General features: G+C 31.9%; 2 protein-coding genes across 10 annotated transcripts in view; one reads left to right on the top strand and one right to left on the bottom strand.

The window, feature by feature from the left end:
- Positions 1 to 1545, top strand: part of LOC106056141 (citron Rho-interacting kinase-like) — a 45023-nt gene extending 43478 nt beyond the window's left edge. For all 4 annotated transcript variants that reach the window (XM_056005679.1, XM_056005681.1, XM_056005680.1 and 1 more), the window contains one exon: positions 13 to 1545. In XM_056005679.1, coding sequence (XP_055861654.1) covers positions 13 to 157 — 145 coding nt within the window. In that variant the 3' untranslated portion in view covers positions 158 to 1545. The remainder of the gene's footprint in view (positions 1 to 12) is intronic.
- LOC106056149 (leucine-rich repeat-containing protein 43-like) lies at positions 72 to 22216 on the bottom strand. Of its 6 annotated transcripts, XM_013212746.2 has the most exons (18): positions 22070 to 22190; positions 19892 to 20206; positions 19670 to 19766; positions 18847 to 19034; positions 17299 to 17409; positions 16467 to 16597; positions 15467 to 15587; positions 14596 to 14713; positions 14240 to 14316; positions 12795 to 12956; positions 11230 to 11317; positions 10188 to 10435; positions 8280 to 8348; positions 7836 to 7886; positions 5705 to 5890; positions 4937 to 4991; positions 3091 to 3264; positions 72 to 211 (listed from the first exon to the last, which is right to left on the bottom strand). In XM_013212746.2, exons 2-18 carry the CDS (start codon positions 20012 to 20014, stop codon positions 204 to 206), a joined length of 2007 nt encoding a protein of 668 aa, XP_013068200.2. In that variant the 5' UTR covers positions 20015 to 20206; positions 22070 to 22190; the 3' UTR covers positions 72 to 203. The 6 variants fall into 6 exon arrangements, with proteins under 6 accessions (XP_013068200.2, XP_013068199.2, XP_013068197.2 ...); XM_013212745.2 differs by lacking the exon at positions 72 to 211 and having other exon boundaries at positions 2136 to 3264; positions 19892 to 20045; positions 22121 to 22216; XM_013212743.2 differs by lacking the exon at positions 72 to 211 and having other exon boundaries at positions 2136 to 3264; positions 19892 to 20045; positions 22070 to 22199.
- Between the last annotated feature and the right edge of the window lie 14 nt (positions 22217 to 22230).

Genomic DNA, 22230 nt, shown 5'->3' with positions numbered 1-22230 from the left:
TCTCTATATCAGATTGAAAACTCCTACTAAGAAACATCAATTTGAAAGCCCAAGAAAAACTCCTAAATTTCACCAGCAGTACAATAAAGGCTCACTGGCATCAGTGTACAGTAATTCTAGTAGTAGTACATACACTAGTGTCGAGTCAGATGTGTAGGCACTGTTACTTTCACATGGCATGAAGGAAATGAACGATGGCCAGTCTAGTCTGCTGTGAACAGAAACAAATGGCATTAAACAGCATTTTGTTGTGTTTACTTCTATCTCTTAGTCATAGTGTAGCAAATGTATGTAAACAGAAATATGTTTGCAAGTGTTTAGAAAATGCCAAATAGAAATATAAACATTGTATTCACTGTTTTTTATCATAAACATATAAATAAAACATGTCTAGATGTGATTCTCTTATATGTAAGATATATAAGGTAGAGTAAACTTCAAGCAGTGAAATCTGATCTTACAATACTAAATGGCTTTTTCCACTTAGAGATATTTCTGCTCATTCCTGCAGAAGTCTTACAAAAATTCAATAGTGGTATAGAAATACATAGCCTATTTTCTGTTGTTGAACTATTAGGTTGTCATCCATTGACCAAAAACTAAATACATTCTCCAAGAATCAGATCTGTTGTTGGCCATGTGCCATGTATTTGTACACTATAAATATTCACTTTGTTTTGTTTCTTTTCATACAATAATTTTGTGTGTACTGTTTTTAAAAATCTATTAATCATAAGATTTGGATCTGTTTTGTTTTATATGACTTGTTTGCGTAGAGGACATCTAACTTTTTCACATTTTGTTGTGCAAGTGTTTTTACTATGTACCATACAGACAGACCCATTTCTAGATCTCTGTAAGCTTTGTGTATCCTTGGGAAATACTAGTGTTACTTACTATATTGTTATCTGCTCACTCATCCTTCAAACACTTTGAGAAATGATCTTATGTTAGAAATTGTCTTGTTTATATAAGCAATCATTGTGCCTTATAATGATGTCAATCTCATAGTAGTCCTGAGCAGGGTAATTGTGCATAGTTCTTATGGTTTTAATGATATAGACATACAAATATAAGTTTCATTTTGTTGATACTTACAGTAGTAAGCAATGGTGTTGAACATTGAGCCAAATTTGTGAAGTATAATTTGTAAATTGAAGAGAAAATGTAAGCAGTATCATGACAAGTGTAAAGTTTGAAATTTGTTTGTTCTTATCAATGAAATTTATAGTGATTTTGTTTGTCTGGCTTCATTGTCCAGTATGTGTATAGTACATTATTTATCATTTATTCCAGATTGTCCAGACCATGTAATATATATATGTACATTGTTAGTGAGGAAACAGATATGTTGTATGTTGTTCATTTAATGCAGTCATTGCTAGGAGATTTAAGTGTAATATTGTTATCTGAAGTGTCAATCAAGAGATATGCTAACATCAAATGAATAATATTAACATTAGTTAACCACAGTGTGATGAAAAGTTTCTGATAAATATGTATATGTAGAGCTTGTGTATTTATTAAATTTGTTTTTAATTTTAACCAATGACATTTTTTTAGTCAGATTTCTTTCTCTCTTTTATTTTGATCTAGGGTATCTAACTAGTTGTAACTCTGGATGGTTTAGTCTTATTTTTTTAAACCCTTACCCTAACCTTACTTTTTGGAAAAGGTGAAGTACTTAGGTCAAGTTATACTTGGTCTAATTATTTAAATACTTTAACTTTTATATGACATAGTCATCAGCACTGAATAGATTTCAAATACATTTCTCTATGCAATGGCAAGTACAAGTATTCAAACCTTGGACTGTTTGAAGCCATGCTGTACTTAACACACTTTTGATTTCTTTGTCCCTACAGAGGCCAAGCTGATGCTGTAGTGACTATAATGAATAGTCTAATATAGTAATACCCAAATTTGGATTGTTAGACAAAAACATGAGCTAACTAAATTTATTATCTCAAAGCAAAAAAACACTGTGATGGCTTGGACATACATGATACATACATATTACAGATCTTTTGTTGGTCGTGCCGTGAATCTCTTGAGTAATAGAGACAAACTCAGTTTTGTTAAATCTAGAGTTTTGAAATATAGGTACTTAAGTCATGGATTAAAGAACAAAAAAGTTGATAAAAATGTTTATTTCAGCAGTAAGTAAATGTTCTCAAAGACAAAATGTATTTGGAAAACATCTGCCCTCTGAAGACTGCTATCCACACATTCATTTTGAAAACATCTTCCCTCAGAAGACTGCTATCCACACATTTATTTTGAAAACATCTTCTCTCAGAAGACTGCTATCCACACATTTATTTTGGAAACATCTTTCTAAGAAGACTTCTTACATCTCTTCATTAATAAACGACCTACTGGAAATGTGTATTTTTTAACATTATCAATAACTTTTTTTTTCATGTAAATCACAATCATGTAAACTGAGAAAGATTCATTCCTATATAGATATATTTCTTAAAACCCACTGAAAAAATGTCTTTCATGTAAATACATTTATAACCAATAACCAATTTCAGCAATAAGCCAGGGCTAATCAACACAATAGTATACAGCTGCCAAATGATCAGCTGCATCAGGCTATGGCTATGCAACACAAACAGCATGTAGCTTGCAAATAATTAGAAACATTAACTGATGCACAATAGCATATAACTTCTAAAGTTTTAGAAAAAAATTCTTTATAATTATTATCGTAATTCAAGAGGTGAGAGCAAAAAAACAACTCATAGTGTAGGCACGGTCAACAAAATGTAAAAGGCTTTTAAAATATATATAATGCATATAGCATAAAGAAAATATTTCAATGTTATTTTTATTAGTATTTATTTATTTTGTGGTGCATGATCTTCCCTTAGACAGAAGCAAATGGAACATTTGACTATCTGAAAGATAAATCCTATCAAACAGATGGCACCATCACTAGTGATGATAAATTAAAATCTTGATCACCAGCTATTTTTTTCTAACTAAATTAGATAACCAATTTCTCTGAACTTGACACCACTAGCAGAGATAAACACAAACTTGAATATGTTTGTTTGAGTTTTCCTTAAATTAGATGATAACCTTGACTATCTTGTGTCACCCTCTGAGTTTTCTCTTCACTGTACGCGTCTTTGGTTGACATCCAATGTTCTAGCTTCACAATCACCTCAAGTTCTAATCTCTCTGAACCAAAATCTATTGGCTCCTCTGAATGTTTTTTCTTCTTATCCTCCTTGGTGGGTGTTTTCTTGGCATCTGTTAATAAAAAATAGGATTCAAATACATTTCAAAACTTATGGAGCTACCCATTTCTTTTTCAGTTCCAACCATTGACTCACACTTTAATCACTGTCTCCTAAAGTATTTAAAAATCGAAATTTCAATCATTTATTTTGACAACTTTTCATTCTCTGATTGAGCTGAAACTTCACAAATAAAATCATGAAAAGAATTACTAGCTTGTTGGCCACACTGGGAAAACTCTAGTTTGACCGTACAATTTTTCAAAGCATAAAAAGAAATTAATTCGAATCTGGCTAAAGAACTAGAAAATATTTATCTTGAACATCTAGTATTTCCGCTTGTAGATTTAAATATTTTGTATCTATATCAATTAGTTAAGAGAAAAACCATAGCTCTATATAGTATAGAGGAGGTGTTGTCTTTAGAAGAAAAATATTTTGAATGTTTTTTGTTTAAAAATAGAATTTGTCTTTTTTTGCATTAACTAGAACTAACAAGTAACTAAAAAAAAAGTTTTTTTAATGACAATTCCTCCTTTATGAAGCTGATGACTTCTTATAAGAGCAATGATTTTGTTCTTAATAACTAAATAATGATAGATGTTAGATACCTGCCCCTATCCCCCACCCCGCTCCCACAAAAAAAAATCCTGGTTACGCCCATGTTGTATAAATATACTCAGAGTGTATAGAAAATTCTAGTTTGGTGATATAGTTCCAGTCTTGGAAACATAAAAAGACAGTTGTCAGGACATAATGATTTCTACATAAAGTGGTGCATAAAAAATTCCTGAAAGTCTATTTGTTTATTTAACTCTTTAGTGAATAGGTAATTTTTATTGGTCCAATCAAATGGAAATTCAGTTTGACTACAATTTGACCACCTCAGCGTAACTACTGTAGCAATAACAATATCGATGTCAATACTAAAAACATTCACACACGAAACACATGCACACTCATAACAAGCGCTTTATGAATTAGACTTCTATGTACTGCCTCAATGATGGCAGATGACCTTGTAAGACTGACGTGTGTTCAAGCTCTAGATCTCAAGACCAAATTTAATTTTAAGATGTTAATATTTTGAATAATTATAACTGTCAAACCAGAGATTTCACTGTGTGTGGCCAATTAGCTAGTAATTATTTTTCCAAATATTTAAATAAATGTTCAAATATCTTTGAAAATCATTACAGCTATTTTCGAAATCCATTTTCACACAGTGTCTGCTCCCCCTGGAGCCATGAAAAGTTTGCAAGCTTTTAAAGAGAATTGAAAAAAGTCATGTGGAAAGCAAATACATCACTAACTATGTAGTTGACATTTGGTTTCATTAGTGAGGAAGGAAGTCTAATATAAAGGAATAGTTATTCTCTCTCTACCTACCCATATATTAGCCATCTTAACAACTGATCCAATTTCAATTTCAAAACCCCATCTCATGCTCTGTGTAATCCTTTTAAGGTAGATACCTCTTACTGTATATTAGATAGCCTGGTTTCAAATTCAAACCAATTTCAGCTATGTATTAAGCTTTCCACATGACAAGAACAGAAAATGTTTAGTACATTACAATATCATTGAAGGCTACATATAGAGCAATAAATTTTAAACAATTATAGATCAAAAAGAGAAATATTTTTTTCATGAAAAATTAACTGGCCAACAGAAAGTTTCCTTACTTTTATTTTTATCTGATGGGGATGCAGAATCTTTTCTTTTCTCTTTAGTTTTGGCCTGGAAATATAGTTTAAATAACAATCTAATAATAAAATAAAGCTCTCAAATTGTTATCAAATTTAAACCCAAAGTTTTAATAATTAAATTTCTACTATTTTGCATATTTAAAAACAATATCATTAAAAAAAAGTTAGTTTAGTTGGGGAAAGTAAAGGCGGTCATTGTGCTGGCCATATGACACCCTGCTCATTAATCGTTGGCCAAAGAAACAGAAGACCTTAATATCATCTGCCATATAGACCGCATGGTCTGAAAGTGGAACTTAACTTTTTATCATGAAAAAAAAACAAAAAAACTTCCCTCCAGACAAGATAATTATGTTCTATGTGAATTTATGTGTTAATCTAGTCTTGCATGTTAATTAGAGACCCAAACTCAAATAAACCATTGGTTTCCCAGGCTGATTCAGGCAAGCCATTTCATGCTCTAATGGCACTAGGGAAGAAACCACAACTAAAACCATTGTAAATGTTAAGTGTGGAATGTCAGGTTAAGTGGTATAAACCACCTGGCTACCAAACAAGAGGGCTTGATTTCAAATCTTGTTTTAGACCAGATACCCACTGACTCACACGTCCACCAAAATACATTGCATCCAAGCACACTAACCATGCTATAACATTTATACATAATGAATTTAGTTGTTATATTTCAACTTTTATTGATTTATCTCAACTAATTATTCTTGAGCAGTTATAAATGATAGTTACATTAATTTTATCTTGCTCAACAGGTACAGCTGGCAACGGCGCAGGAAGCTCTTCGGCAGTGAATACATTCTTGCAGACGTACTCTCCATCTAGAAAATTCTCCAGGGGAAGATAAAATGATGCTATTGTGGCCAACACTGGTTTAGATTTCAGAAGATCTACATCATCCTTTTTCTTTTTTGGTTCCTGTGACAGTATAAAACCATAAATAAAATGTATAATTCATAACCTTATAGGAACTTTAGATACAGATATTTTCAAGTTTTGTATCCATATTTTTTCAAAAATTTATACATTCTAAAAAAAAAAGTTTCTAAAAAATTAATATATATATTTTTTATAAATAAAATCTTACAATAATTAATAAATTTATGTATAATTTATAAAAATAGAAAAGCACAAATTATTCACTATATAATTTTCTTTTAAAATATTATGATGAAGAAATCTAATTGAGTGATGACTGATGTCTTAAAAGAAAACAAAAATGGGTGTAGGCTACATGTTAAGGTAAAAAAAAAAAAAAAAGTTGCATCTATTTGTGTGTTTGTTGAAAAAGTAAGACAGTAAAACTATCATTTCAAAAGTTACATTGGAAAAGTTAAATAAAATCATCCCATTGGTTTTTTGGCAGAATAATATTTTGTAACACAGGTGACTAAATAAACATTTTATTTTTTTTGGAATTGTATTCATACACAAAAACAAATTCTTACAAAGATAAATATGTACATGGTCTACTCATGCAGTGAAAAAAAAAGCTATAAAACTTCATAGCATGAAAATTATTTTTAAATATGCTTGTTTGTAGCTAATAACTTATAGTTTATAAAAGCAAAACAAAATAAAAAGTAGGCTATTTAAAATATTTTACAAAATAAAAAAAAATAGTAAAAAGATTATTTATATCCTATATATAAGCCTACATAAAGAAAGGAGGAAAAAATATACACATGTAGATAGTAACGACACTCTGTGTCTAGGCTCTCTGCAAATACTGCACACCATGACACAACCAACTCAAAGAACTTGACAACTCAGGCTCCAAAGTAACGTAACTTTTTAATGTCTAATAAATTCACTTCCAATACTGTACCAATGGCAACACATAACACTAACTGTACAAACACTTCAGCATAGAGAACTGTTCCAAGCTCTACTGGCCTCTACATCTTGTCCTGTACTTGTACTGGATTCTACTGTTCTACTGCACCAGACTGAATCTGGATCCCAAATCATCTTGACTCAGACACCTTTGCTCTTTATATAGGATTCCTAAGGGCCTTCTTGAAACTAATAGAACATCACCAGTCCCTTGTGAATGATCACATCCCTAGTGTTCACAACATATATTTTTCCTGAAGCATCACATCATGGTTGACTGCTCACCTAACGCTGGCCTGTGTTATCTGTGTCAGCTGATTACACATGCACAATTACTCATACGCTCATTGCCACCACATTTATAACAATATATATTCAGGGGTGGGGGACATGGGGGCCAAGTGGTTTTTTAACCACTTGGCTTCCAATCCTGTGGTCCTGAGTTTGGATCTCTGTGAATTTTTTAATTTTTAGGCATCCTTGAGTCCACCCAACTCAAATGGGTACCTGGCTTTAGTTGAGAAAGTGAAGGTGGTTAGTCGTTGTGCTGGTCACAAAACACCCTGCTTGTTAACAGTTGGCCAAAGAAAGATTACCTTAACACCATCTGCCCTATAGATCACAAGGTCTGAAAGGAGAACTTTACTATACAAGGGGTGCAAAAGTAGGTATACATTGATAAAAAACGAGAAAACATATATTTACTGCCTTTATTATACTGAAAGAATAAATAGATATGATAAAAAGTCTATGCTTGCTCAACTAAGCAAAATTAATGCTTTAATTGAAAGAAAATATTTAAGCAACATTAGTTTGTATAATAAATGCAGTAAATATGAATGTGTTTTCTCATTTTTATCACTATTTACATACTTTTATACTCCCTGTACATATATGAAAATATGATTGTAGACTTTAAAATGTAGCATGCAGTAAAATTATGTTAGTTAGATCTAAGTATTAGAATGGGTTAGTAATCTGGAGAAGATTTGTAAAAAAAAATAAATAAATAAAAACATAATAAAACCTTCTTTTGTGCACTTTTGGGTTTTTCTGGAGTTTTTTCTCTTTTTGCAGACTGCAAAAATACCTCACATTGTTAGAAAGTCAGTAAAAGAAAGGAAGAATCCTAAAAAACTTACACCACTGTAACAAATTTTAGTTTAAAATTAGAAACTGTGACTATAATTTATTCCATTGCAAGAAATTTCCCAAATTTTAAGATTATTTTCTTAAATGCAAGATGTAAAAAAAAAAGTATACTGGAAAACACATTTCACACACACACATACAAATTTATATATTTGAAGACATGCATATGAAATAAAGAGGCTCGGTCTTAAAATGAATTATTGAATGGTAGCCTGAAAAAAAAATGTGCAAAATATAGGCCCTATTCAAAACCTATCATTGTGTTATAAAAACTCATGAGCTGATTTTGAATGAAAGTGCAAGTGTCTTGAAAGCATACCTTGCTTTTATCTTTCCCTTTTCCTCCTTTGTCTTCCTTAGCCTCATGGCCAGTGGGGTAACTCACTACCTGAAAAAGATTAGTGTCAATAATTAGATTTTTCATGATATGTGGTATCATTATATGCTAGCAGGAGCAAGGTGTAGCCAAGGAGCAGAGTAAAGAAAGCCAAAAATATTCTCTAACCTGATTAAAAAAGATCAGGAGATGACTAGGAATACACTCTTGCATGTTGGTATCATAATCTTCTCTTATATATTATATTATTATATGTATCTAAGTGTTAATCTAGTCACCTATGCTAATGAAAGACTTAAAACTCTGATAAGTCATTCCTGGCTGATTTAGGCAAACCACTCCATGCTTTAATGTTCAATTAAATGACATTTAAAAACAAATATCTAGCCCCCTAAATGACTGCATCATAAATAAAGTTTCCTATGAGATCAGCCTTTAATGGATCTTCTGACTATTGCAAACTCAAGAGATACAGCTATGTGACTAGATCTTTAAGGTCAGCAAAAATCTTCCTGTAAGAAATAATACTTAGAAAAAGAAATGTATCCAGGTAAAACAAAATAAAAATGGTAGATTAACAAGATGAGCCTCACTCTACATAAAATTCTAAAGATGGCAAGAAACTGATATGAGGTAAGCAATATATAGAAAACAATCTTCATGAAAATACATAAGTAATATTTGAAAGTAGCCATACATAAACAATTCAAGTGGTTCAAAAGATATTCCTGTAACCAAAAATAGTAAACATAATAATTACAAATTATTAATTAAAAAAAAAATTATTTAGCATTAGATCAAATTTTTCTGTAAAGTTAAGTTAAGTAAAATTTGAATGCATTTAAATAAAGGTTGTTTTTTTATGTGTTCACTGGTGTACAAAAACATTGGAGTCAAAGAAAACAAACTTGCCCCTGAAGATTTTTTCATAGCTCTTATTTGTTCTGCCCCTCCCTTTTGTTCCTGACTTTTTCCAAACATTTTGGCTCATACCATTTCCTTCCTTTAGTCATTGATTTAAATGCATGATTAGATCTACACATGAAATCAATATGATTTTAATTCATGGTTACAGAAGAGTCTAGACTGAAACTTACTGAACATAAATCTAGAAATCAATAACCAGTTTCATCGAGACTAAAATGAGTCCTGACTACCAACTCTTTTAATTATACATAATAATGCTAAGTCAGCTAAAAAAAATAGATGTCTCACTCAAAAAGTCAGAATGTAAACTTTGCTAGGCCAAAAGAAGCTGGTACTAAATATTTAACATTTTTTCATTCCTTAATTATATGTCTTGGACGCTGACTGCAGAGCTAGAGAAGAGGATCCTAGCAATGGAATTGAGATGCTACAGAAGGGTCCTAGGTATCACATTGAAAAACTGCATTACAAACGCAGAGATTAGAGACTATGATTGGACCCCATGATGACCTGCTAACTGTCGTAAAAAAACGCAAGCTAAAAATCAATGGCCATATTACAAGATCTTTAGGGCTCGAAAAGACCTTCCTTCAGGAAACAGTACCAGGAAAAAGAAGAAGAGGCAGACAGAGACAGCAATGGGAAGACAACATAATAGAATGGATGACCTGCCATTGAAAGAGGTTCTAACTAAGGCAAAAGACAGAGAGGAATGGAGAAAGACGATTGACAAATTTTGCATGGTGCCTAATGGTCCAACAGACTAAGGGATAAGTAAAGGTGAAGTAAAGGTAAATGATATGAGATCTGTATGTGTCATTTATCTCATTTCATTCTGTCAGCCAGGAATATAAACCAAGTATTTTAAACTTAGCACCCACCCTAGCCCCTCACCATATTGCTTTTGAAAAATTATAAAAAGCTACCAGATGTTATAATATATTGATTTATTTAGGTACCAACCAATTGTTCCATCAAAGAAAAGTCCATCCCATGTTTAAAAAAATCTCTCAGAGGAAGTAGGTTTTGTCGTTTTATATCAACTGCTATATTCAATGACTGCTCTGGTGCCCAGGAGAAAGTATTGGTTTTGATAGGAACAAGCCTTAAGTGAGATTCTGGGGTGGCTTCACAAAACAGTTTGCAACAACTGAGGCTGACAATCTGATGAATCTCCTCTTTGTTGGCTTCATCACCAATGGGCATTAATTCTAGTTTAAAAAGAATTTTAAAAAAAATGGTAATTTCCTTTAACATATTTTTGTAATCAATAGATGAGCAATATTTTTCTTGTGATACATACATTATTTTCAAAACGAAAAATAAACTCAAGCTCTATATAGTAGTCAGACAAATAAAAGACTTTAAACTCTGCTTTTGAAGTCTTTAAACTTATTTGGTCATGTTTTAAATTTTCTTTAAATCTTGGAGCTTCTCTAAAAATGGATTTTATTGTATCTTTAGATTAGTTGATGATTAGTTTTCAAGCTTATCATTTTCATTTGCTGGAGTTAAAAGTATTGACTGAGAATAAGGTCTATTAGGGTAGACATATTTGACCAATTCAAAAATTGACATTAATTTAAGCCATGACTTGAGATTGACTTCATTGGACTAAGGAAGAGTTGATCAGTTCTTTATTCATATTCGGTCTTCTTGACATTGGAGAAAATAAAAGAGTCACTGATTTTCAATCATATTCTGTCTTCTTGACATTGGAGAAAACAGAAGAGTCACTGATTTTCAAATGAATAATAATGTAAGCAATATTGTAAATAGTCTTTCTTTCTCATGTATGTTCTGTGTAGACCTTATTACATATTAACAAGCTGTACATTTCGACATAGTCAAATAGTCAAGCTTAAACTTCATCTCTACAAAAAGCATAACATGTTAATTCAAATTGCTTTTGAGAAAGTTCTTCTCAATTTAAATGACTACGGTATTTCAATAGAAAAATGCTTTATTTGATATTAAGTCTCTTTCTCACTGTTCAGCATATTACCGATTGGTTCTGCATAATATTCAGATTGTTTGTTTTCTAGAAGAACTTCATTTTGTTTATCACTAGTCAAGCCATCAGCTGTCAATTCCTACAATGTTAGAAATATACAAACACATTTAAGAAATAATGATTACTGGCTTTCAGTGTGTTAATTTACAAATCTATATGTTGCTGTTCAATTAAAAGACTGTAATAGTACATATGCATAAACTCTCCAACAATAAAGTATGAATTGACCACTTCATAAGTAAATAAGTCTAATTGGCTAGCATGAAAGAATCTAAGAAAGATTTAAACATCATTCTGACTTCTAATAATGTCAAAATTTAAATGCTGGTTCTATAAAAAAAAAGGAAATTGGTGACCTTGTAGAGGTCAAGAAGTCAGTAAATCTCAGTTCACATCATATAAATGTATTAATTAATGTTCTACAAATATAAATGAATGTTCATTTATTCATTCTGTAACTATTAATGTGATTTTTACTATAGTTAATATTTGGATTTACACTGTTATTACAAAGTTTATATCAACTCACTCTGTCTGTCTGGTAAAAAGTTTGTACTGGTTAGTTCTCCCACACCCAGTCTTGGATCCAGTTGAAACTTTGTACAATTATTTCTTGTACCTAACAAGACCAGAATCCATTAAAAAATAAAACAACAATTAGTTAATTAAGTATTGGTTAATAATTATTTTGTTTGGTATCAAACCAGGGAAACAAATCATACTTGACAGATGTTGTGGTATAAATTGAATTAGTTCCCTTTAGGAGGCTTGAGCCCTGAGTGAACAGCTTTGTTTTTATGCATTTAAAAAGTGATCACCGTAACATTCATAAAGATAACACCTTCTTTCTCCCCCCTCCCCCACCTTCTTAACTGGTTCAGACAAGCAATAGGATCATAGGGCATTGAGAAAGCTGAAATGCGCTAAACAAAATAATTGGTAAAAATATTTCTAATCAAACAGATTTATTATTGTTACTCTAGATCTATTACAAAATTAATCACATGACTGATCCAGTAATTAATACAATTACACCTAAAATAAGCTTTTTTTTTAAATAGAATTTTATTTTTTTTTGTTTTGTTTTCTGGATAGAGTTTAAAGGATAAAGCATTCAATAGAAGTTAGCTCTGTGTGGCTTTCAGTGTGTTCCATGTATTGCTGTTCAATGAAAAGACTGTGAAATAATAGACATACATCAACTCTTAAACATGAGGTAAAAATTACAAGTAATTTTTAAATTAATGAAAAATGCTTTTTAATATGTAAATGGAAAAGTTAATAAAATAGTTTTGTTGGCTTTATGATATTTGGGGTAGAAAAAAGTCTGGAAGTGTCAGTGTTTAATGGGATGGTATGTGCTCTGGATTGTCATCTTAATGGTCCCAGGTTCAAACCTTGCCCTGTCTTGCAGTGGTTTGGGCAAGAATGTAATAGTCCAGATTCTGAAAGAGCATCTGAAACAAACAAAAGATGCCAAAACCTAACAAAATAGTTCTACCCTACCTAATACACACACATATTAAATGCAGCCAATGTTTAAGTATTGATTTCACCTGAACACCATCCGTTTCCTGGCTTTCTGTAACCATGAGCTTCAACTGCTCTGCAGCTTCTAATATAATGACTGACGTTGTTTTAACTTTCTCTTCTAGGAACATAAACTGTAGAAAATATTTTCGATCCACAACTGGATATTCTGGTTGAGTGTCTTTGAACTGAAGAATAAATAGTAACATAAAACATGTAGAACAAAGTTAAACTTTAAAATAGAAAATGAAAATCACATTTTAGGATCCAAAAATTTACTGGGCTGGGTAATAGCGGTCACCTTCACCATCACCTATCTGGCCTATCTCTTAGTCTGTTGAACTGTTGAGGCACCACACAAGATATGTCAACTGTCTTTCTCCATTCGTCTCTGTCTTTCTTTTGCCTTGAATAGAATTTAATTCAATCACAGAGATCACATTGTGGTATAAATAGTCTTATTGACTTAGTTTTCTCAAGCTTATATTAAGTACAAATTAGAGTGAGGTAGATTTACAAAATGATGTGCGTTGGCTGAGTTGTAACGTGCTTGGCTTCGTACCAGGGTCCGGGGTTCAAATCCTGGTGAAGACTGGGATTTTTAATTTTGGGATCTTCAGATGCCTCTGAGTCCACCAAGCTCTAATGGGTATCTGACATTAATTGGAGAAAAGTAAAGGGGGTTGGTCATTGTGCTGGCCACATGACACCCTCATTAATCATAGGCCACAGAAACAGATGACTTTTAAATCACAAGGTCTGAAAGGGGAACTTTACTTTTTTAGATTTACAAAAAGAGCTGGGTTGTTTGTTTTACATGTTTTGGATGTTCCTTTGGAATTGAAGCTTATTACATACTAGTCCAAATCCTCCACAGGATGGCTGAGAATAGTTGCAGACAGGGTGTGAACTCTGGAACAATGAAGCAACAGTTAAGAGTACATACCATATGACCAGGCAGCCATCCAGAGCAGACAGCAGGCTGATAAGGTTTTTAAGTGAGAGTTCTTTTTTGTTGCAAAGAGCTATTTTTATATTATACAGAAAGATTAGTGTGCAGAAAATGGGGAGGCAATAAGATGGTTGTCAGCCAATACATAAAAAAGGTCAAGTTAAAAAACAAACAAAAACACAGTGGGATCTATATTAAGTCTGGTCTATTATTGTATTGATCCATGTCATTAAAAAGTTATTAAATAATATATTCACTCACAAACTATTTAGTCTATTTACTTTAAAACAAGCCAAATATCAAAATACTTTTTTTTTAAAAGCTAAGAAGAAGAAGAACACATTTAGCTACATCTTTCTATCTAAAAAAAAGTGCCAATAATTAATTGAATAATTTGGTAAATTTTTTAATTGATTCATGTTTTGTTAGTTATGATCAATAATTGTTTAAAGTAGATATCAGCTTTGCAAAAAAAGTATCTAGAAACTATTTAGAAAAGAACATTACACATAAATATACCTTTATTTCATCTGGACAAGGAATTCCTTTAATGCTGGGAATTTCAATATAAATTTGAGCCTCTTCAATAATAGTATCTGCAATATTTTAATTTAATAAATTTTCAGAGAAGAAATTTGATTTATTTTTTTTTTGTTTCTAAGAAAGATCAAAGTATAAAAATAAGGTTGAAAACACCTGACCTACTAAGAAAGCATATGGATATAACATGTAAGTCTGTAGGAAAAATGTATAAAAATGTATAAAGTGTTTCATGTGATCATATGATTGTTTCTTGTTTGCAGTCTTATTAAAGTAAACATAACCTCTAAGCTTACGAGTCTAATAATTGTTCTATGCTATGGAATATTAATTACCTTTTGCTCTGGCTAATTTATTGAAACTCAATTTTTCATCCACAGAAAGATGGATGTCATCAAAAACCATCAGATGCTTTAAGGAGTCTATGGTAAAGCCACGATAGGCAGGAATCAACTGAAATTAGAACATTTACAGCTATTAAAATTTTCAAAATTAAAATTGTTCAAAAAATAACATTGAAAAATATTCACTAATTTTAGAAAAAGAAAAACTAAACAATGAGATTTCACCTGAACTATATATAGTATATAAACATTATTTTAGTAAATTGCTTGTGTACAGGGCTTCCTTCATGCTATTGTATAAAATGTTATGAAGGCCTGCCTAGTCATGCAGTATTTTTTTGGACAGTCCACTAAGGCTGACCACACACGGCCCTGAAGAAAATCTACTGCATTTTCACTTTTATGGAAACAGGAAGATCACAATGCTAAGACTTCCTCAAAACCAGGATAAACAAATTTATTTCCAAACCTACAAAACAAATGCAGATATGGAGTGTTAGATAATTTGTTGACAGTGCTTGGAATTACTGATTTAACTTTATTACTAATAAGTTGAGCTTAAAATGTAATGAAGGCCTGCCTATTATATAGTCATGCAGTATCATCATGATGGTCTCGAGTTCAAACCTTGTCCCCTGGCATCTTCAGTCCAGCATATTTGAGGCTAAGCTTAGTTATTAATAACTTTTATTGCTAGCCAAGAACTAATATCGAAGAATTGGTTCAGAAAAGAAACTGGTACCTTTATAAACACTTTCATTAAGATAATACGAATTAAGACATTGATGGACTTAAAAAGCAAACAAATATTTTCTTCCATACAGTACACAACATACCATGTGTGGTAGGTGGGCTAACTTACTGACAAAGGATTTCCATTCATCACAAGGTGTCTTAATTTTGTTAATGTTTCCAAAACAGAGATGATTTTCACAAGATCACACAAATCATTATGGCTAATATCTAAAGATACTAGATAGGGCCTTTGGAAAAAGTATTAAAAGTAATCATTAATATAGCTTAAAAGAAATCGTCTAATTATATATAAAGTGAAAAAAAAATGGTGAGAATAATGAAGTTACAAAATAAAATAACAGTTTATCAATTAAAACTGACAAAGGATGGCTGCCTGGTCGTGCGGTTTGCGCGCTGGACTGTCGTTCGGATTTATCGTCGGTTCAAACCCTGCTCGCTCCCATCCCCCATCATCCTGCGGGAGGTTTGGATTAGGAAGTAAACTATCTTCAACTCTGAAGGAACATCCCAAACATGTAAAACAAACATAAATTATATTTTTAAAAGAAATGCTAAAACATTAATAATCAAGGAAGCAAGAATATATTTTCAAAAATTTTATAATGAGGAAATATATATATAACATAAATGATAATATTTTATAGCAGCAAATCATAAGCTGGTTATGAATAGTTACATAACTGCACTCTTCTTTAATATTCAGATTCAAAGACTATTCCTTATTATTTTTCAACAATTTAACACATTCTAGGGATAAGAAAAAATGTCCCATTGAGTAAAAACTTTGAGCATTGATCTACAAAGATTGGGCATGTAGGGAAGAGTATATGTACTATTTTCAAAGTAACTTAATCTTATGTTTGAGCACAAAAAAATCTAAGGGAAAAGAAACATCCTGTTGCATACTTTTTGCCTATGTTACTCTGACACTATACTAGTGCTAAAACTGAACTAATAAAATATTCTTGAAAAAAGAAATACCTTGCTATGGAATGAGATATTCTAATACAGAGTCATGCATGGGATGCACCACAGACACAAAAGAATATTAAGTTCAAAAGATGATTTTAAAGTTGAAAGATTTGTGCTCATAGCCACAAACTTACCAGCAGGCACCTGTAATGTGCTCGTCTATGGAGGTCAAAATGTTGCGACCCAAGCCTAAGTGTTCCAGCGGAGGTGGACTAATACAAAGGCCAGAGATGTCAGAGATTTGATTGGCATGCAACTCCAGCTTCTGAAAGCACACACAGTTTAAGCAGCATAAATGTAAGCCTTATTGTTAGAGGTGCCTTTTTAATAACACAATTATTTTATGAAGATATTTTTTGTTTGACAAACATAATTGAGAGAATGAGATGGGCAGGTTTGTTTTAATGCAGAGCATCCCTAGGGTCAGTCTCACCCAGTGCTGTTAGCTCATAGTGTCATTCCACCTCCTAGAGAACACCACTGGTTTTTAGATGCATATACTGTTGTCATGCTGTTTCAGGGTTTACTGATGCCATCTCATGTGAACCTATAGAAAGTCTTGCTGATTTGTAGATTACTTACCTTTTCCTATAAATATTTTTTTCAAAAATGATTACTACAAAAGGTATAATATAAGAGGCGGGAGGAAGGAAGGTTGGTATATACAGCAGCAATTATTTGAAAGTTACTAAAGACATTATAAAGACATGAAATATTTCTGATCATAAAAAACTTTCACATTCCTTTAAATAATAATGTCAGGAAAAAGTAGAGTCTACATCAAGAAAAACTGTACTCTCATAAAGCTACTAGAGATTATATTTGATTAGAATTGAGAGACATGATTAATTGTGATGCTGCAAGAATCTATCCTAATAAGTAGCATTTAACTATTGAGAATGCATGCACATTTCAAGAGAAGCCTGAAATAAAAAAATTATGAATACTAAAATGTTTTTTCCTTACCTTTAAAGACTTGGGAAGATTTTCAGAACTAATTGAAGAAATAGAATTGGCACTTAGTATCAGTTCTTCTAAATTTTTTAACTTCAACAATTTTTTGTCGACTGTAACTACCTAACAATAAAAATAACAAAATTTTTTTTAATATATTATATAATCCTTCACATTAATCTGACCACATAAGACATGATTATTTTGGGTAACTGCTGGTTCATTCACAAAAGGTTATCCTGTTATACAAGATGTTTTTGTAAAATATTTTACTTGTTTAGGATGTTTCTTCACATTTGGAGATATTACATCCTAGCCCAACCTCCGCCAGGATGATGGGGAATGGTGGCAGTCAGAGTTTGAACTTGGGACCATTGAAACCATCCATCAACAGACTCTAGAAACCATGTTTTTGGTAAATAAACAAGTATTCTATGTTAAAAGTGAAAAAAAAATTGCTACCTCCAGCAGGGCTCAAACCCACAACTTTGGAATTGCTGCCTCCAGCAGGGCTCAAACCTACAACTTTATGGAATTGTTGCCTCCAGCAGGGCTCAAACCTACAACTTTATGGAATTGTTGCCTCCAGCAGGGCTCAAACCCACAACTTTGGAATTGCTACCTCCAGCAGGGCTCAAACCCACAACTTTGGAATTGCTACCTCCAGCAGGGCTCAAACCCACAACTTTGGAATTGCTACCTCCAGCAGGGCTCAAACCCACAACATTGGAATTGCTACCTCCAGCAGGGCTCAAACCCACAACTTTGGAATTGCTACCTCCAGCAGGGCTCAAACCCACAACATTGGAATTGCTACCTCCAGCAGGGCTCAAATCCACAACTTTGGAATTGCTACCTCCAGCAGGGCTCAAACCCACAACTTTGGAATTGCTACCTCCAGCAGGGCTCAAACCCACAACTTTGGAATTGCTACCTCCAGCAGGGCTCAAACCCACAACTTTGGAATTGCTACCTCCAGCAGAGCTCAAACCCACAACTTTGGAATTGCTACCTCCAGCAGGGCTCAAACCCACAACTTTGGAAATGCTTCTCACTCTACATCCTGACTCTTAAAGATCTTAAATGGGTCAGATAAAATAAAATTCACCTGATTCTCATGGCCAATTTATAACAAACAACTATGTGTCCAATGCAATAATGATGCTGCAACACTAAATATCAGTTACAACAGGGCAAACACACAAAAGTCTAAACATCTAGATTTAAAATGCACCCCAATAGAAATCAAACTGAAGACCCTTTGAGATGAGTAATCTCTCATAAAGAGATGATAGAGGACCAGATAGTAACAAGATTAAGCTGACAAAAAGTTATTAAAATGGAACCTAAATAGTAAATCCACTCTTTGGACAATATATGAGTTGATTAGGTAACAACAGTTTATATAATACAATTTTTTTAAATTACATATTAACCCTTTTTTTTCATAATTGCATTTTATGTAAAGAATTGATTTTAGCAATAATTTTGCTCAACAGAAATTCATTTTAAAGATTTTAAGCAATAATGGTAAATATAAATAATTTTAATACAAATCACCCCTTGATCGTAGATTTTGACAGTCTTTAAATAACTGAAAATAGTTTCCTCTTTTAATAACCAAGGAGTTTGAACTGCAACACGCCTTAACTTCTCTGCCTCTGCACTCCAAGAGCTTTCAAGGTGCCAGGGGGATAACTCTGATCTGATGAGTTCCTGGAGAACTTCTACACTCTCCTTGTCAGCAGCTAGGAGGATAAAAACAAAATTATCAAATTATATTGACATGGTTCATTAAAATATATTTGATTTACAAGCATAGTTGACCCAATAAGTTTTGAAGTAAAGCAAAACAAGCATATAAAATGTAATAAATAGATGTAGTTTAAATAAAGCAGAGGTAACTTTTTAAAAATTCTTGTCATCACAAAATTACAATGAAGTCTTTATTTTTTCTCTTTAAAAAGTGAATATATTTGAAAAGAATGGAGCTAGAAGATATTGTTTTGTTATTTATTAAATGGGGAGATAATTTAAGCTAAGGAAATCCATTTTTTATCAAAAACAATTTTTAAATTTGTCTTTTCAAACTTTTAAAATTGACCAAGTATTTCTTGTTTGTTTTGTTTGTTTTACATGTTTTGGATGTTTCTTCAGATTTTGAAGATTTACATCCTAGCCCAAACTTCCCACTAGACAGCAGTCCAGAGCACATACCACATGACCAGACAGCCACAGACTTATTACAATAGCATAAGTATGGGTAGTCCCCCCAATAATTACAAGGACAATACAGAATAACTGTACTTTCATTTTAAAAATAGAATAAACTGTATTAACAATAACTAAATATAAGCATTAAGTAGCTCTTAAGAAGACTCACAATCAACTATATATGGATCCTTTTTCTTAACCAGTTTAGGATTTTTTGATTTTCCCAAATTTTTGGTTGGCAGCTTATTTATAATTCTCTCTTCTCTCTGAAAAAATAAGTTGAATTCATGTTCAATGCTATGATGTCTATGTCATTTGTATAGAATTCTTTCTTTTTTTTTTTACCATTATAAAGAATAACCTGTAACTAAAAAAAATCAGCAATATTTACCCATGATCCTTCACCACATGGGAAGTCTTTCAGACACAAAGATTTGATTTGTCTTTCTATTGCTTCAAAAGCTGTGACAGGCGAGAAGACGATTTGCGACTCTGCACTCTGAGATTCTATCATTTTAGCTTAAAACTATTTCTCCAAGCCAAATCTGAATCAAAGGTTATTTGAGGATGAAAAGGCTGAGCTTAATTAATAATACTATTGTATTTCTTTTTTGGGAGGCGCAGTGGCTGAACAGTAAAGCGCTTGGCTTTCAAACCGGGAGTCCCAAGTTCAAATTCTGTTTACTATGCTTTTTGTGTTCTAGTACTTAAAAAAAAATATTTTAAATATTTTAAAATCATTACATACCGGTATATGATGTTATGACTCATAAGACAAGACTCACAAATAAACCTTTTTTTTTTTGGTTTATGTTCAAAAAAAGATATTGAAGAAAAAAAAAGAGTTTATCTATATACAGGTAGTCCTCATTTAAAGATAACTTGAAAATTAAGATGGGCTAAATAACAAATCCATTACAAGGAAATTGTCAATTTACAACATTTCTCCTTACAATTAAACGATATTGTGAACAAATATGCACTGTAGAAACTACTATATTTAATATTGTTCTGTATGTTATCCTTTTAAATACCAAGCTTAGGAAGTAAACATGGTTTACCAAAGCTGTGATACTTTAGGGACCCTATTATTTTTTGTCAATTTTTTTATTGCTATTAGTGGGTTTTGTGGTAAATTACTAAAATACATTGTGTTTGTTTATGAAACTAAATTTTAGCACAAACAGGTAAAAGATAATAGTATGTTAAGGGAAAACCTTTAAGGCAAACAGGTAAAAGATAATAGTATGTTAAGGGAAAACTTTTAAGGTAGCTTATGCTACTATTTCCCCTCTTCTCCAACATTTGAATAAGGTTAGTTAAATCAAAATAATATTGACAAGGCATTTTTCAAAATATAGCACAGTTCAAATCAAGTGAAAAGAAGAATCAAAACAATTGCACTTTATTACATAGCTTAAATGACCAATCAAAAGAAAATAATAGCTATTACATTTAAATGCTATTTAACTTTAGGTAGGCCAATACTAGAATATGTATCTTCTGTTTGGGATGCCTCAAGAAAATATAAAGAAACTAGAACAAATACAAAAAAGAGCAGTGAGATTTATAACAAACGAATATTCAAATTTGATTATAGTAACCATTAGTAAAATCACTAAACTTAGAGACACTTCAGGACAGAAGAATAAAACGTAAAGTAGCTATAATACATAAAAAGTAAAAAAAAAGAGTAAAGTTCCCTTTCAGACCTTGCAATCTGTAGGGCAGATGATGTTAAGGTCATCTGTTTTGATGGTCAACGGTTAACAAGCAAGGTGTCATGTGGACAGCACAATTATGAACAACTGCCTTAACTTTCCCCAACTAAAGTCAGGAACCCATTAGAGTTGGTTGGACTCGGGGGTGCCCTAAAAATCTAGAAATTCAAAATCCCAGTCTTCAATGAGATTCAAACCCAGGACCCCAGGTTCAGAAGCTAAGGACTTAACCACACAGCCACGATGCCACCTAAATACAGAAAACATTGAATCATAATTTACTAATGGAATAAGAAAACCTAATGATATACTCAGAAAGACTCAAAGATAGAGACACATTTCTTATTCCATATGCTAGAATGAATTCTTACAAGTGCTCCTTCTTCCCTAGTGACATTAGAGAATGGAATTGGTTGCCTGAATCAGCCAGGAAAACCAACAACTTACAGATTTTAAGTCACTGATTAACATGCATGACTAGATTGACACATGAAATGCGTAGAACATTAATATATTCTTTTTGAAGTAACGTCTGTAATATAGATCTATAAGATAAGATCTAGAGCAGGATCAATAAAATTCAAACCTCTGGGATGAATAGAAGGTAATGAAAAGGAAGTTTTTTAAAATTGAAATATAGAAAAAATAAATACAGTGGGCCTATAAATTCTAAATACATATTTAATTAATTTAATTAGCAGATCCAAACAGTATAAGTAAGTGTGTACAAGATGAAGATAACAGGAAGAAAGGTTACAAAACAATATCAAGCCCTTATGTCCAGACTCATTAAATTTAATATATATATATTATCTACAATTATTGCATTTGTAATTGTAATATGTTACATTAAGTTTCATTGTTAAATTGTATTTATAAGAAAAGATCTTTAATCTAACTCCTAAAAAACTTTTTTTCAAATTATAGCAATGTAGACTCTATATGACGCCATTTTGACGCACATCATCTAAATTTCCGCTGTTAAGGAAATTATTTGGAATGAAGCAAA

Source organism: Biomphalaria glabrata, chromosome 12 (genome assembly GCF_947242115.1).
Source record: "Biomphalaria glabrata chromosome 12, xgBioGlab47.1, whole genome shotgun sequence".
Classification (NCBI taxonomy): domain Eukaryota; kingdom Metazoa; phylum Mollusca; class Gastropoda; family Planorbidae; genus Biomphalaria; species Biomphalaria glabrata.
Note: the sequence above shows the minus strand (reverse complement) of the source record. Positions and strands in the feature narration are given on the sequence as shown.